Below are 17,049 nucleotides of genomic sequence, written 5' to 3'. Positions count from 1 at the left end.
ACTTCTGTCACATGATGGAAGGAACATCATAGAAGGATCAAACTTGGTGAAAAATAAATATCTATTTGGTGAAAAATGTAATGAAATGTGGTCCATAGAAACATAACAGTTTGCCTCAGGTCGGGTGAGGGCCAGGACAAAGGGCCTCATGCATAGGTTTGAGCAGGTTGGGGGCCCGTGGGGCCCTCTCTCAGGCTCACCGCGCTGAGGTGGACCAGGGCTGGGGCTGACGCAGCCGTACAGAGGCCCCTTGATTCCGGTGCCCACCGTGAGCAGGTCAGGAACACGGCATGCAGCTGGTCACAGGAGCGTCAGGGCTCCACACATGCTGTTTATGAAGCCCACAGTGCCTCACCAGGGCCGCCTTCAAAGAGTCGACGTCCTCATCGTGAGGCCCCTCCATTTCCTCCCTGCTCTCTGGAGGGAAATGTAAGTGTGCAGGAGTGTAAGCGCTGCCAAGTCGGAGATGTGAACGGACGAAGAAAGCCCTGGCTATTTGTGGAACAGTTGAGGCCTGCTGCTTTAAAATAAACCTGCCCCAAACAACTTACTGGAAACTGTGGGCCCAGCGGCGGAATAAAGGCTCCATCTCCTCTGATGGCTTGGTGCTGGAGTAACAGGTAAACTGCACATGGACGTGTGGCCCCGAGTGCCACCCTGCCTCCCTCTCTGAAGGCCAGCTGTGACCGCCGGAGCTCGTCCGTCACTGACCACACACGCTTCCACATCCTGACACGTGTGCTGAGTGGGGCAGGGGAACCTCAGAGCAGGAGTCGGGGGGCCCCCACAGCCCAGTTATATAACTCAAACCCGACCTCTCTTGCGAACCTGTGACCCTTTCGATTCACAGCCGGGCCGGAGCTCTTATCGATCGATCAAGTTGGTGAAGGATTAAAGAAAGAGGATGTGACCTCATGCTTCAGGAATTTCGCCCCCTCCACTAACAGTTTGACTTACAAGCTCCGAGCTCCGAGCATTGTATCTGTTCTGACACCTCATAGAAGCGTGTTTGTTGGGGCCGGGCCCTCTTCCTCTCCCCTCCTCGCCTGCTCCGGCTCTGCCAGCAGGAGAAAGGGCCAATGTCCTCGCTCTGGTTCTGATGCGAGCGGCCGGACCCGCCTTGACCCCGGCGCACGCTTGTGGGAAAGAAACCCCCTTTGTGTTGAGGGTGAGCCCGGAAGCTGCCGACTCCTCCGTCATTGTCCTCTCCAATGTTGGCGTTTTGGTTTGAATGCCGCTCTGTCGTTGAGCCCAAACATCCCTCAGAGACAGAGCGGGTCCCGCCCTCTTGTTCCTCCGCTCTCTGACTTTTCCTAATGCGGTTACACAAATTCACACTCAGCTCCAGTCTGCATCCACGGGTGGGTGTAACTGGAGATACAATGAGGAATTCAAAGATCCAAAAATACGATTGTTTGGTGCTGGCAGGAGGAAGCTGCGGAGCTTCTGGAAAGCATTCCTCGCAGCATGACCAGACCAGAACCATGAAGTGGCTCATTTCTGTCAGGGGAATCAGTTAACCTGGAAGCAGACGTGTGACGGCGCCGCTAACCTTGTTTTCTACGTCCACCAGCGCGTCGCTGTTCACACAGGAACCAGAGCAAAGCCGAAGATCTCAGATTACAGCAGCACCCTGTAATCACTTTCCTCCCGACATGAGAAAGTCAATCTGCCGTTCGTCTGAGACGGGCCGCCCTCTCGGAGCCGGGACAGGAAATGCATGAGATGGTTCTGAGCTTGCCCATGATCTCCCTGATCAGAGCTCCTGGCCATCCACCTTCACCTCTCCCTCTTTGTCTGACGCCCGGCCCCAGCGCTCGGGTGGGTTCACTGGACTGGTATGCAGCAGGAATCTTTGGATCAAGGTGATTTCACGCTCCTCCAGGTTTTCCCAGGGCTTCTGGCGCTCTCTGTTACCTCAGTGCAGCCCGCGGTGTGTGATAGTGGCTGACATGTGTTATCACAGGACGCAAGCACAAACAGTGACGGGCTTTATCTGCTCAACGCCTCTGTTTCCCCCGACTTTGCTCGGCTTCTTTGGCCTCCTGGGACAGACCACTTTCTCCTCAGAAGCTGCTCGCAGCAGTGCCGCGGTTCTGGCTCTTTTTTTCCTCAATGAAACTCCATATCTCATTCAGGCGAAGAAGGGAGGGGCCTTGAGCTGAGAACTAGTTCACTTCCACTCCTGCCATTCAGCCTGAAGATTGCTCTCACCATAAACTTTACCGTCGAGGGTGCAGGAGGACCTTTGGACCAGCATCTCTGCAGTCCTCCCAGCAAGTTAAAAACAGACACCTTCTCATGTTGAACTCAAGATTCCGGGGTCCAACCCCCGGCCTGCTCCTCAAGTTCAGTGAAGAGCTTATGGCGTTGAAATCAAATCCAATGTAATGTGGCTGAACTGGATGAGCAACAGAGCAAGTCGATGTCTTGACCAACAAAGACTCAAGGCACTTCTGAGGCCCCATTTCTCCCCCACTTGGTTTTAGGTGCCCACGACGGTTCAGTCCCGGCGCCAGGGGAGATCTTTCCCAGTGAAAATGGGACACAATGGGAGCGTAGTGAACGTGTTAATGTCAACCCAGCGGACCACTGTTTTCATTCATGCTGCTGTGTTGCCTGCTGCTGGCTCTGTGTGTTTCTCTTTGAGAGAAGAAACACGTGTTGCCTCGCAGCTTTGTTTGAGGTTTGTTGACTTGAATATAAAAAACAATGGACATCTAACGTCAACATTAGCAAAATGACAACTAGCACTCTGTCATGTCCGCATTCAACCTCACCACATTTTGAGGGTTGATTTTAAGGGCACCCCGCGTCGCCCCCTGGAGCGCTGTACCCCCGAACATGAATGAGCAGAATCGAAGGTGAGATGCTGGGACGCAGCTCAAATGTCCAGGATGGCCGAGGAAAACTCCTAAAAAGCGGTTGCTGGTATTGTTGTTGTTGGCGTCATATTTAGAAAAGTTCTGCCTGCGTGCACCCTTTAAGGTTGTTTCTGCTCCCTGTGCATGCAACAATCTACCTGTCCCTTTTCACAACATTCTTGTTCAATCCATTCACAGCTTCGTATTTGAAATTTCACCTGCTGAAGGCCGATCTTTTCCTGAGAGCGTAGCACAGGGTTTTCTTCCATCTGAACCAGTCGCATCGGTAAAAATCCCGCCTCTTTATCATGCACATGTTAGACATGAAGAATGAGTCTCCCTCAGAGAAAATATCAACAAAGATATTGTTTTTTTTGTTTCATTCAGGGCAAAAGTGCGTGAACTTCCTTCGGATCACGGGGTATAAAGCCGATGTGATGACGCTGATTGTTTACTGCACAAACAAAGTTTTTACAAATGCCTCCAGACTTCATCTACACAAGGTGGTGGAGTGGTGAGTTTGAGGAATCCTCCCTCAAAAGTGCGACTCCCGAACCAGGCTGCCTCGCACACGGTTGGCGTAGCAACACAGTGCCCTTCGACAGCTTCTTCCCCTCTAATCATAACTGCTCCAGTCTGACAGATCCTGTTTCTGAAGGACGAATAACAATCGTGTTTAGACATCCGGCGGGAACCGCACACCCTCGCTAGCTTTGCATGACTAATCCAAAAGGACTTCCTTTTCAGGAAGTTTGATTTTCCGTGTTCCAAAAGGATGCGTCACACTGTAGGTCATCTAATCCTGCTCCATGAAAGTGAGAGCAGCGCGGTTTGATCCTGTTTCTTCCCACAGGAATCCAGCGTTGGCTGAGGTTTTCCAACATTTGTCTCTCATCTTCATGTGGTGGATCGATATATCAGTATCACAGTCATCTGCGCAACAAAACGTTTGATCGCTGCCTCTAATTTCAAAACTGAAATAGTTATTTTGGTATTTGATCCCCTCTGGAGAATTAGCGGCTAGGCTAGCCTGGCGGGGTAACCTGCTCAGTAGCTGTTTTGCTAGCTTCTTCCAGTGTTTATGTAGCTCCTCTGTGGTTATTTTTCAGTCTGAGGTGATGAAGTGGAAACTGGTGAACACTTGACAGAAGGTTCCAGCATTGAGGAATCGGCTTTGCTGTCAAAACTAACTAGCAAGTTGTTGAAAATGCTGTTCAAAATTCAATTTCTGCCATGAAGTGTAGGTTCCGTGTGCAGGAGATAGGAGGCAAGGTTTGGAAATGAACAGCAGAGTAACCGGAACAAAGACAAAGAGCCATACATTTGAACCCTTTCTTCCTTTAAACAAAACGAGATGGTGATGAAGTCGGTGGGTTTGGGGTGGACGCTGTTGTTTGGAAGCAGGAAGAGGGGCCAACACAAGGCAGTTGCATGGTGGACGGACTCAAGACTCAAACTAGACTCATGGCGAAGTGGTGCGTACAGTGTATGACAAATAAAGAGTGCAAGCTTGAAAAGATCATCCTGAGAAAGGTCTCCTCGTGACAAAATAGCCTTAGAAAACTATTTGTGGATCCAAACGCCATTCTGGCACAGGTGCCGAAAATGGTTGTCCCATTTCACATATTTCCTGGAAATTCCATTTCAATCCAAATTGCACCATAACTTTACGTGTTATTTTCAACACGGACAAACCATGGATAATACGCTGTACATACAGTATCACGCTCGGCTGGTTTTTGGAAGCGAGCGTCTTTTACTTTGTCGGGCGTCACCGGATGTTGGTGTGCGAAGGGGTCGAGCGAGAAGCAGAAGCCAGGCGAGGCAGAACCAGAGCCAGCCGCCTCATGCTTCGCTCCGGCCGCTTCTCCTCCTCTCCGCGCTCGTCGTTGTAGTCGTCCTATTTATTTGTCGACTTTGATACAGCAGAGGCCACAGAAGGAGGGAGGAGAGGAGGCGTCATGGAGCTTTACTGCTTCGAGTCGGACCCAGTGGTGAGAGCCCAGGTGGACCCCAACATCCTGTGTGATAGCAGGGTCCTGCAGAGCCTGCTCACCATCGAGGAGCGCTTCTTGCCTCGGTGCTCCTACTTCCAGCGGGTCCAGCAGGACATCCAGCCCTACATGAGGCGGATGGTCGCGGGCTGGATGCATGAGGTCGGTGGCTGCTCTTTTCACCCGGCTAACCCGCGCGAGCTCGTCACGCTAGCGCTAACATTGGGCTTTGAAAATGCAACGCCGTTGTTCGTAACTCTCCCACCGAGGGTTCCCGGTGCAGCCGTTTAGCCTCCCAGTTGCAGAGGAGTGACTCAACAAAGGCGTGGAGACGTTTGGTTTCCTGCCCGAGGAACAGTGGAGTTAGCCTTAGCTCTGAAGTTAGCGCTGAAAAGTTCTGCCTTTATTCCAAACCCGGGACTGCACACGTCATGCTCGTCCGTGTTTATGTCGTAGCTCTCGCGCAGAAATCCTGGACACGTCTGTGCGCACGCAGCTTCAAACTTGTTTGAATGTGAGGTGAAATGGATGGTTTTGGTTTTCAGGTGTGTGAAGAGGCGAAGAGCAACGAGGACGTCTTCCCACTCGCCATCAACTACATGGACCGCTTCCTCGCTGTGATGCCCACCAGGAAGAGCGTCCTGCAGCTGCTGGGGGCCGTGTGCATGTTCCTGGCCTCCAAGTTAAAGGACAGCAGGCCCATCTCCGCAGAGAAGCTCTGCATGTACACAGACAACTCCATCACCCCGCGGGAGCTTCTGGTAGGAACAATAAGCCATGTGAAAGCCACTTGTTGGGATGATGGCGTACTTCAGAAAGTATGAAATGCTGTATGCCACCACGACATTTTTGGGATCCATGCTGGAGGGGTGTGATGCCCTCTAGTGCCACATGATGCTTTGCACACCTCCAGCCAGCATAGCATGTCCTGATCCTTGAGTGCTGACCTTTGGGTACTGAGCCATTCCACCTCATCAACAGTAGCATGACAACAATTTTTTTTTTCTTTCAGCACACTTCCTCTTCAGTTCTCTCAGTTCACCTGACAGTTTTATATTGAAGTCAAGACCCCACATCTGTACTGTCAGGTGGCTCTGATGTAAGAAGCGTTTTTGGTCCTTTTTCCTGAGACGCTCCTCTGATTATAAAACCTCTATACTTGGGTGCTCTTTTGCATCTCTCCAGAGTTTCGCTTCAGCCCGTTGAATGACAGAAGGAGCGCTTGGTTTAACCACCTCTGTCTCAGTTTGAGCGTTTGCTCCTGCCAGTGTTGTCCTGAGCAGTTTTTCAACCTTTTTTAAGCCACTTGGTTCTTTGAAAAAAAACCACGGCTGACCAGCAAAAGTGCCTTGGTCAAAGCACATTTGTAGAAAATCCTTTTTAATTTGTGAAAAATTAATTTTTCTTTGGTGTTGCTGGTCCCACAAGCAACACTCCGTGGTTCTGTCTTGAAGGTGTGTGGTCACGTTAGAGGAGCATCAGGTTTGAAAACAGCTGGAAGTTGATTGTGTGTGTGGGAAGAAGAGGACGACTGAAGGACGAGTCAGCATTGATCTATAGTGTATAGAAAGAATGTGACTGAATCCATTTGATCTGCTCACATTGGTAGATGGTCAACAGGTTCTAATTGTCCATGAGTTCATGTCATCATATCACCCACCTCAATCACAGGACAAATGAGGTGAAACTGGATCATTTCTGGTTGAAAACTGAACTGTGGATAATACTAGCGTCCCCCACTTTGTGTAAACAGAGGGTGGAGCAAGTGAGAGCTGCATGCCCCTCTTCCACATGGAAACACCCACGTTATGGCAAATTCCGCTCTATTCAGTGTGAAACGGTAGAGCCGCCCACCATTTGCTGATCACGCAAATCATGGGGTTTACGTATAGTTGGTATCAGGTGCTGTCATTAGCCAGTATTTGCGGAGTATCGGTGCGAGTCCCGATACTGGTATTGGTATCAAGACATCACTCTTTCAGAATGTTGATATTCAATATTGCTCTCCCCAAACTCAAACAATCCACTTGGCTGTTTTTGTGCTCAAGTGGAGACCTTGGTCCAGTTGTGACATTGCTCTCGGATGATGGTCGCTCTACCGTGATGTGAGTCTGTGTTGACAGTGGGAGACAGAGGAAGCCATGCACAGAGAGGAAATGAAGAGCTCACAGTCAAGTTTGCAAGCGTAACTTGTGCAACCCTCAGAGAACTTTGACGTGCCTTTAAGCCTGATGTTGGCATGAACGATAATACCTTGTCAAAGATCAGGTGTTCATGAAACACGCTCCAATACAAACATGATGACCTATATACAGTATTTACGTCCACATGGACTTGCCAGCTCGTGTTCTCATGTTTTGAAATAAATATGTTGTTGGTGTGACTATTGATGGTGAAGTCCTTCTGCAACTGCTTCCCCCCCTCAGTGAACAATGATCCCCTCTCTGAGATGTTTCTTCATACAAGACTAGCCTCCATGGTTCTTAGACTGTGGGGATAGAAGGATGATTGTGTGTAGGGATGCTTTAATAGCAGTAATCAATGTACCTAAACTGCTCACGCACTTGGTAGCCACCAGTTGTCTCCATGTGCTTTCTGAACACCCCACTGTTTTGCCCGCAGCTGTTGAGGGATATTGCATTTGTCCCTCTTGATCCTCTATATTGTCTCAGGCCTCAGATTCCTGGATATCCTCACAGGATGTACAGGGAAGGCAGCAGGACTCGGGCAAACGTGCGCTGCTGCTGCTGCTGCTGGCCCCTCAGCTGGAGCAGAGAAGCAATATGCGGCAGCAGCTGTCCAGGAAGTGAGCGCACACCCTCCACCCTGCTCAGCAGCGTCCCCCACAGGGAAGAATAGTTTAAATGCAAGCATGTGTGTGGCAGAGGAGGTACTGCACACCACGCTAGAGAATGTGGGTCACTCCACAGGCTCTGTGAGAGACTCAGATCAAGTTAAAGATCTCATTTAGCTTACTATTTTGGGATGAATAAATGACCCACGTTTAAACTAATAGTTACCAATCACGCCATGTTACATTTGATCTCAAGGCTGATCTGATTTTGCTCGTTTTCCTCCCAGATTTTATCATTTGGAGCCTGGCTTCTTGACTTCAGGTCCGTCCCTTCACTTCAGACTTGACTAACCGACCAAGCTCATAAGTTGTTACCCAACATGTTGTTGTGACACTCGAGCTTCCAGCATTTGCCCAGCAGTGAATAAAATCAGATCTTATTGGGGGTTTGTTGGTTTTGGATGGTGGACATGTCTGGCATGGTTTCGTGGGATTTTATAATCAAATGGGGCTGATGATGATGGAAGAAATGTTCTTCCTTCAGCTGTGTCTTTCATGCCGTGATGTTTCCATGTGTGGAACTCGGACAGATGTTCGTGGACATATATATGCTGCCCTCTGATGTGGTTGACAGCGAGTCTTTGGACTAATGTTGCAAGTAACAACAGGTAATAAGCAGTTGTTACAGATGTCTAAAACATCAAGTGTGTCCCCTGAACTCTCGACTTTCATTGTCAAACACTCCTTGGAACTGATCATTTGCTGGATTGCTCTTTTCAGTTCTTTGCCATTTTTAGTTGGTAAATGTCTCTCGCAGATGAGAACAAGTCGATAGCCTGATCAATTGCACGATGTTGTTCAGCCTTTTGGTCCTGTCGAGCATTTTAATTCAGTGCGTTGACGTGCTCAGAGTATCCTCCACAGAGACTCTAGTTCTTCTGAATCACATGACAGTTTTGAGCACTTTGTCTGTTTGAGTTTTCCTCTCATTATTTCAGTGTTTAAAAGCCTTTTGTCTAAGTCGCCTGCATTTTAGGGCCCGTTAAACGTTGTGGCGTGTGTCGACAAGTGCTTATGAAATTCTCGTGGAAAGTGAGTGCAGAGCCACCAGAGGTGTCATGTGTCTGGGGCTCGGTGGCGCGTGCTGGGTCGGAGGAGCTGTCTATGGCTGAGCGAGGCTTGTGACAGGAAGGAAGCGGTGACTTGTCTATTCAGCGGGACCTGCGAGCAGCGAAGCCCGTCACATGCCGGCAGTGAATAAAACACAAAGGATGCGAGGAATGAGAGAGGCATGCAGATAATGAGATACAGTGAGGATGGTGATAAAGAGAAAAATGTTGCTCCGTTGACAAGTACTTCCTTTGGGAAGCGACGCCTGCTAATCTGCTTTCATGGGCACTGCCCTCGTGGCGTTTTGCCATTCGACCCTGTGAGGGCTGTTTTCTCCAGCAGGCTTGGTTTGAAATGCTTTAACACTTCCCTTCCGTCTTGCAGGACTGGGAACTCGTCGTGCTTTGCAAGTTGAAGTGGGATATGGCCTCAGTCATCCCCAATGATTTTATCGAGCACATCATCCGCAGCCTGCCGCTGCCCAAGGACAAGCTGGCCATCATCCGGAAACACACGCAGACGTTCATCGCGCTGTGTGCCACAGGTAACCCGTGCTTCTTTACTCTGCTGCTAAACCCCTTCCCACGTCCACCCGAGTCTTCCCACACACGCACAAGTATTCCCCTGTCATGAGTCATCTGTGAGTCTGACCTATTTCTTGTCACAACAACCTCTAGCTGCCCTCCTGAATCTCTTTCTTTCAAGCTTGTCTTCCTGGCTGCTTCAAAGGGAGGCAGCAGATGTGTTATTTTTTATTGCCTTTAAGCGATCGTCACAATGTCAAGTTGTGGCACTCGCACTATGTGAGGCCTTTCTCTCAGCGTCACCACAGCAATGTTAATAGCAGTGTATTTTGACTCATGAAATCCCGCCGCATTTGTTTGGTGCTTTGAAATGCGCACAGATGTGCAGCAGGTACGGCGCTGCTCGTGGAATACCTCGTCTCATCGACCCTTCCTCTGTCCGTGCTCCCTGTGAAGGGGTTCTCGTGCTTCGCTCTTGTTTTCTGTGATGGGATGTTCAACACCGCAGTCGCCCTGCAGGCGTCACTAGGTCGTCCAATCACACTCCTCAAACTCTACCAGATGTAGGTCACATCCACGACCTGCAGTCAGAACACTCAGATTGAACACATCACCAGACTCAAGGGGCGTCGCTTTCACCTTTTCCGCCACAGTCTCACTCCCGTGGGGTGATATATTGGGATGGGAAGTCGACTCTCACGTCCTATGTTGACGGCGTCAGCCTTCAGTGTCGCGTGTTGCGTGTTGGCGTGTCACCCATTCAACTGAAGCTCATGTTCCTCCATCCACGGCTTAGCAAGGTTCCCGCCAGGTTTTTTAGAAGCCACAAAAACATGGCGCAGCCATTAAGAACACGACAGAGAAACAATGAAGCAGAGGGGAACGTTTTGAAATTTACTGAAGTTTTTAGTCATGAGAAGTAAATCTCTCTCTAGTCAGTGGCTGTCCACACGTGGTCTGTCTCTCTATATATCTGGCCGGAACAAGCGAGTTCCGCAAGCAATGGACTTCATTATTACGGTGTCTCTTCTAGGATTTTTCTGCAAAAATACACGGCCGGAAAACATCATATTCATGATCACCTCCATGATGTGTTATGTGATATCTGTTTCAATGTTTCTACTTCATTTCCATACATTTGCTCACGTGAGATTTCATCTTTAAAGAGAGTTTTTCTGAAGGCTCTCATTTAAGCCACCACCACAATTGTTTATATGTAGCAGAAACCGTGCGTCTCATGACAGTGCAGGTTGTGGGTCGCGTGAAAGACATTCCTTGTGTAACACTGTCGCTTGGTATGTCGTGACATTCAATGTCCTGTCGTGAAGATAGGCCGCCAGACTCTGCTTGCAAATGTCTATGTGACACCACGGAGTGAAAATGGGTCGTCTTTTCCACCAATATAACTCCGACAAAGGACGGCTGTCTCATGTGTTTGCAGAAGCAGCCGTTTTCAGTGTTGAAATGTTGAGAGTGATGACCGGCCGTCCAACAGCTCTTTTCCCACATTGACACTGAAATGCCGCAAGATGCTTCGTAACCAGGGTGGAGTCGCAACAAGCAAAAGAAGCTGCACAACAAAATCTGTTTTAATTTACAACATTTTCTTGGTTTGACTTTTAGAGAAGCAGGAGCCGGCAGCATTGTCATATCTAAACAGTTTGCCGCATTCTACTCTGTGTGTTCCATTCTTGAGTGTTGTTGGACGGCAACTGTTATAGAGTCTTTCATCCTAAAGATCAATAAATGCTTGATCTTATCCTGACATAGTTCTCATCAACACCGATGTCTTTTCAAGAGTTTTTCAGCTAATGTTGGAGCAAAGGACTGAACTGACCATGTCTTTTCTTTCCCGCCAGAATGTCACTCATTGAGACTTGTGGAAGTGTGCCGTGTGAAGTGTCATTCACAGACCGTGTATAGTGATCACATGTCTTTCTCACTTCCCTGCGTGGCTAATTTTTCTCAATGGCTGTCACTTGTTACAGCATCTTCTTGTGTGTTTGTCGTGGTTGTTTTCATTGGAGCCAAAATATCAGCAGCGGATTTGAAACGCTGGTCGGGTGGGGTTTGCAAGACCAATGGAAACTGTTCTGCTTTCTCAGAGGGCGAGCGAGTCGTGTCAGGTCTGATGTCTTTAGCACCAAACTCAGCTTGTTTCCCATCATGCAACACCAGAGGGAAGTGTCTGCAGTGGTGAGCTCTTCAGTGCTGCAGCCTCAGAGTGAACATGGGTAAATTTCAGTGTGAAGAACCATTCTATTGCCCACAACAGCCTTCTGCTGAGACGTGGCTTTGCCGGACAGCGCCAGCTCTTTCCCGGTATTGTTTGGTGACAGAGGAACTTCCTGGTTTAGAAAGTCAGGACACTGATCCAACGACCTTCCTTCCTCCCTCCCATCTTAGCCTCACGTCCAAAATAAACTTCAGAGGTTCTGGAGAATGACAAACTCGGATTTCCCCTCCGGCCTCCTCTTCTGCGAGTTTCCACGGCATTCCTAGGCCTGTGCTTTGGAGCCTTCTAATATTTTCATATCCTGGACAGAACCGTCCTTCACAGATGCTGGTTTGTCGTAGACCCGCTCCTTCGATGATTCCTGCTGAAGCCACAGGAGCTCTTCGGGCCCCTCACCTCGTAGGGTCCGAGCGCTCCAGTGGCTGCGCCTGTTGGGAATATGGCTGCTTCTGATGGAACACAAAGCCACCACAAGTGAAGTGGGCCCTGTGTGGTCGTGCAGAAATGTAAACGTTGCGAGCTTTATATGGAGCTGAGATGTTGCTCCTTTGACAGAGCACTATAGACAGCTGGGGGAGTGCGGTGGCTCCATCCCTCTGTCATTTAGAGTGCGATGCCTGCATCAGAGAACCTGAACTTATAAACTGGGCTGTTTCCTGCTACTGATGCCTGATAGGGAAACAAGAAGGAGTGAGAGAGAGTCAGTTTTGTTGTTCTGGTGAGTGGAAAAGTGCACCACCACAGAGGCAATGAGCTCTGTGCAGGACCGTGAAAGGATAAGCCAATCAAACGGCTTCCACTCTCGGATGTTGGAGGGCAAAGTAAAGGGAGAAATGGAGGTGAAGTGTCATGAAAGTCGCGAAGCGGGTGCCTGGGATGGTTCAGTGAGGTCCATGAGAAAGTGGCTCCGGTGGTGTGAAGTCCTCTGTCTCCTCTTCCGCCTCCCACCCGGCGTGTCTGCAGTCACTTAAGACGGTGCAGTCATACTTGGATCTGTGCTGTGCGAGTGGGAGGACTCTGCTTTTCTCATCACAGCACAGGCCTCCGGACGGACTGTGGGAAACTCTGCTCTTCCTCTTCAACATGCTCTGGATGTTTGCACCTCGTGCCTTTATCGGTGGCTCTCCGTAACAGTACCCCTGTGCCATGTCTTTCAGACGACCGTCTGGCGATGAACCCTCCTTCCATGATCGCCAGCGGCAGCGTGGGGGCCGCCATCTGCGGCCTGCAGCTGGACCACGCTGACCAAAGGCTGAGTCAGGACAACCTGACTGTCCTGCTGGCCAAGATCACCAACACCGAGGTGGTGAGTGTTTAGGATCGCAGCTCCTCAGTAAACTAGGACTCCCTGGGCGCAGTCTGAAGCCAGTTGCTTTGATGGAGAGGAGGAGGAGGAAGCAGCTCAGGGAGCCAGACTGCTGCTATAAAGGGCAGTGGCAGATGGAATATCTCCTACAAACCCGGAGCTCGCATTTTTGTGGTCGTGCACATGCAATTTCTTCACATGGCTCCAGCAGTGGGCCCCTCCTGGTCGATGTTCTGCACTGACGGCTCTTCAAAACAAAAAGCTTTTCATGTGCTGGCGACCTTCTTCAGCTGCAGAAGGAATTTAATGAGTCCAGATCTGCTAAAGAAATGACTCAGCTCTCATGAGGTCAACGTGAAACTGATCATGTGGAAATGTTTCAGACCGCTGACTGGTACTGCTGTTCAGTACACGTATAACCAGCTAAGATTTTCCCTTCCTCTCATCGTACGTCTTGTCCCTCCATGTACAATATATTCACAGATATATTCGTGGAATGAAGGGCCTTTAACGGCCAGCAGAACCCAAGGGGTCCAGCAGATCTCAGACCTTTGTGCCCATATGAAGCGGCTCAGAACGACACACCAACAGTGTGTCCATCTCTACCACGCTGTGGTGTGTGTAATGTGAAAAATACTGAAATAGAATTTTTAAAAATCTGGATGCCATTTTCACCTGGTCGCCCAGTTCTTTATGAAAACATGTACAGTTCAGGCCAAAAGCTTGGACCCGCCTCTCTTTCAGTGCGTTTCCATGGTAGATTCCCACTGAAGGCGTCAGAACCATGAATGAAGACATATGGAACTGTGTAGTAAACAAAGACTCAAAACATGTTTTAGATTTTAGATTCTTCAAAACGGCCAGCTTTTGCTTTGATAACTACTTTGTTTACTCTTGGCTTCTGGCGACGAGGTTCATGATGGTGTCACCTGATCAGGTTTTCTTCAGGTGACGACCAGTGACAGGCTGGTGAGGCGTCGTGAAACTGTCCTCATTTTCAAAGCACACTGGATCTGCTCAGAAACCCCCCGTTGCCGTAGGTAATCATGACAGCACCGGCCGACCGTGGTGCACTCGGACCCCTCAGTTTTGGTCCCGACCTGCTCTTCTGTGGGAGGGAAGTGAGGCTCACAGAGTAGCTCAGGCCTCCACCGTCACAGTATCTTGCAAAGCCTCAGACGGCTGCAGCCAATAACTCCGGTTGCCACTGAGCTTGTGGCGGCGTTGCCATGGGAACGTGGGCCCCACAAACGCAGCCGTCACAACAGGCGCTGCGACCGCAGCTCATCGGGTTCCAATTATCCATACGTTTCAAAGGAGCGTTCCTGCAGCGCCCCGCCACTGGTCCACCGCGCCAGACCTCCCACAGCTCCAGTCAGAGCTTCTGCGTCACCGGGAGCCCAAACATCCTCGTCCCTAAGTGTTTTCACCTCCACGCCGCCGGCCGGAGGGCAGCAGGTCAAAACTGTTTCCTCTCGACTTCCCTTGTGACTGACCACACTGTGAGCTGTTGACTGAAGAAAGGCCGCCGCGGCTCGCTCCTGCCGCCGCGACTCCTCGCAGCCTCATCCCAGCGCTGCCCGGCCCGTACTAGCGTGCGCTGGCACTCATTGTTCTGGTCCCGATGCAGACCGGACCACCTACCTCAAGACACTTTAAGTCCCCGTTGGTATTTCACGCATGTGACCCGGGCCGCCGGCGCCTCATACATCCAGCCAACCGCCGCCTCTTGTCCCCGCAGGACTGCCTGAGGGCCTGCCAGGAGCAGATCGAGCAAGTGCTGGCCGCCAGCCTGCAGCGGGGCCAGCACTGCCCGCCGGAGCCCGGGGCCAGCGCCGGCCACAAGGCCCGGGAGCAGCAGGACCAGGCCACCACCCCCACAGACGTGCGCGACGTCAACTTGTGAGCGCCGCCTGCTGGATGTGGGCTCACCCAGCGGCCCCTCAGGTGAAGGGTGGGCTCCCCAAGCTTCCACGCCTTTCTATGTAATCAAGCAAGGTATTTAAGATGATTGCTGTCGAGACTTGATAGTGCCTTTAGGTTTCCCTCCGTGCAAACCTGAATATATTTTCATACTTGAAGAGAAATAGCATTCTATATATATATATATATAAATATATTAAATATATTTCTTTTGATACCACCTAGTTAAATACCATGATCTAAGGTATATTTAGCTGTGTGTAGTTCTTTTTCCAGCTTTAGCGAGCAGTTCAGATTTTGGGGGTTTCCTCAGTGGGGACTGGTCTGGAGTCTTGTGATGGATGTGCTGATGATGCATGACACGGCGTTTAAACTGGGAGCAGAGCGGCGGCAGCGGCAGAGGAGTTGTGGTCAGGAGCGGGCTGGGCCCGCTCACACAGGCAAGGGGGACTGTGGTAGGTGTTACCTAGAAGGAGGGAGGAGGTGCTGGATCGTCCGGAACCAGTTTGGATGGTAAAGTAAGTGCAAGTGGACAGTGAGAGGATGGACACGGAGGGATGCTGTTTTGAAGCTGTTGGCGCCAGACCACTCGCCGGAGGGAGTGGAGTGAACGCGCCTGTCGACCCGTCGCCAGTGAGCAGGAGTTGCTATGAACAATGTTGATGCACTTTTAAAACACACTCCTTCACCGTGGAAAGGGGGTCGTGGTTGTCGGGGAGAGTTCAGTGGGTGTTTTTTTTTTCCCCCTCATTTTTTTGTTTAAGTTATTTGATTTTCTTTTTATGGGGGCTGGATTCCCACGGGGGTATATACCTTGACCGCTGCGCCCAGACGGGTGATGTTAGAATATTTCATGTTCTCTTGGCGCGCTCGCCAGGAAAAGCAAAATCAGACCTAGAATTTGTTGGAATTCAGTGTCTTTATTTAATCATACTTGAATTTTGTTAATCCATTCCCGAACCTTCCAAATGGTGACTTGTCTGGTGTTTTGCGCTTTTGTCTCGCGCTGGGTTAGGCCGAGGTCAGGGACAGAAAAAGCCTGTCAGAGTTGGGCCTAATCCGTGTCTGAGCTCCTTCTGTTGTGCAGAAACCAAAAATGTCTAAAGTGCTTTAAACAATGTAAATGTTTTGTGTGAGCAAAATCCAAAGTGACACATCATTTTCTTGCTGCTATGAAGCGTTGTATTCACTTTTCTAGTCTTACACACAAAGATGCCTTATTGTGATCCACTCGTGTGCTGCTATGATGCTCTGTACGTGTAACAGGTCGTTGCTTTTTGTTTTTTTTAAATCTCTGCATGTGTGTTCAGGAGTGAAGCGTTTGGTGCAGGACTGGAAGTTCTTGTCATCCTTTTCATCCTTTTCATGTGTAATCCGATATATATATATATATATCCCGACGTATCCGTGCTGCTTCTGTCGTCATGTCGTTTGTGTACCTCAGGTTAATTGGAGAAGAGCGGGATGCCATCTCGCATTACCTCATCACACGTCACTCATCTTCACTCAAGTTTGGACGGGTTTATTTTCTTTTTTTTTTTTTTTTTTTTTTTTTGAGAGGGTTGGAGCACGGTGCTTTTCTCTGCCAGCAGATTCCATTGAGGTGCCTGAAAATTCACCCCTGGTTGCATTAATTGTTTATTTAAACATGTTTAAAAACGCTTCCATCGTGAGGTACCGTCGTGGGTGAACCCATCAAAATGTTCAGCGTGGTTGTTGTTCCAAACTTTGCCCCGAGAGCAACCGCCGTGTACCTCCACCATTTCACAATAAATTGGCTAAAAACACTTGGCTGGTTTTGGTTGTGTTGCTCCTGGAGTTGTCTCTCTTGTCCTTCCTGGCCCCTCCCCGGGAGAACACCTCAGCATCTTCACCTCTCACCCCCTTTTAACCTGCTTCCTGTCTTTGTGTCGTCTCTAAACCACACGTATGGTCGTTGGAAAGGTGAGGTTTCCTGTGTGTGTCATTCAAGTAGCACCGTTTCTCTGAGCTCCCGCTCCCAGCTGCACTAACAATCTCGACTGAACTTCCTTGAATCAAAGGGAATATGTGGTCGGCTTCCACCTTCACTTCCAAGTGCGCGGTGGTTGGACCAGTCGCTTGTCCTCTGCTCTGAAACCTCTTCATTCCACTGCGACGGTGGTTCGATAACGCCATCTAGTGGTGAAATTAAAATTTGCGTTGTTCATCCATCAAGTTCATTTTCGTGTTCTTGGAGAGATGCGTCACACGAGCGATATTGCGCACTGAAATTATATTCATTATGTAAAACGGTTCCACAGAAAACGCATTGATATT

General features: G+C 49.7%; 1 protein-coding gene across 2 annotated transcripts; it reads left to right on the top strand.

The window, feature by feature from the left end:
• The first annotated feature begins 4,641 nt into the window (after positions 1–4,641).
• Positions 4,642–16,536, top strand: LOC128758069 (G1/S-specific cyclin-D2-like). Of its 2 annotated transcripts, XM_053863854.1 has the most exons (6): positions 4,642–5,020; positions 5,404–5,619; positions 9,147–9,306; positions 12,680–12,828; positions 14,570–14,758; positions 14,791–16,536. In XM_053863854.1, the coding sequence occupies exons 1-5, from the start codon at positions 4,826–4,828 to the stop codon at positions 14,732–14,734; spliced, it is 885 nt and encodes a 294-aa protein (XP_053719829.1). In that variant the 5' UTR covers positions 4,642–4,825; the 3' UTR covers positions 14,735–14,758; positions 14,791–16,536. The 2 variants fall into 2 exon arrangements, with proteins under 2 accessions (XP_053719829.1, XP_053719828.1); XM_053863853.1 differs by having other exon boundaries at positions 14,570–16,536.
• Positions 16,537–17,049: the final 513 nt, after the last annotated feature.

Source organism: Synchiropus splendidus, chromosome 4 (assembly GCF_027744825.2).
Source record: "Synchiropus splendidus isolate RoL2022-P1 chromosome 4, RoL_Sspl_1.0, whole genome shotgun sequence".
NCBI classification, from domain to species: Eukaryota; Metazoa; Chordata; class Actinopteri; order Syngnathiformes; family Callionymidae; genus Synchiropus; species Synchiropus splendidus.
The sequence above is the reverse complement of the archived record's forward strand: the minus strand, read 5'-3'. Positions and strand labels throughout refer to the sequence as shown.

Coding starts and splice junctions, on each gene's coding strand:
- LOC128758069 (XM_053863854.1), top strand. CDS start 4,826: ATGGAGCTTTACTGCTTCGAGTCGGACCCAGTGGTGAGAGCCCAGGTG. Junction 9,307..12,679: donor CATCGCGCTGTGTGCCACAG/GTAACCCGTGCT, acceptor CATGTCTTTCAG/ACGACCGTCTGGCGATGAAC. Junction 12,829..14,569: donor AGATCACCAACACCGAGGTG/GTGAGTGTTTAG, acceptor TTGTCCCCGCAG/GACTGCCTGAGGGCCTGCCA.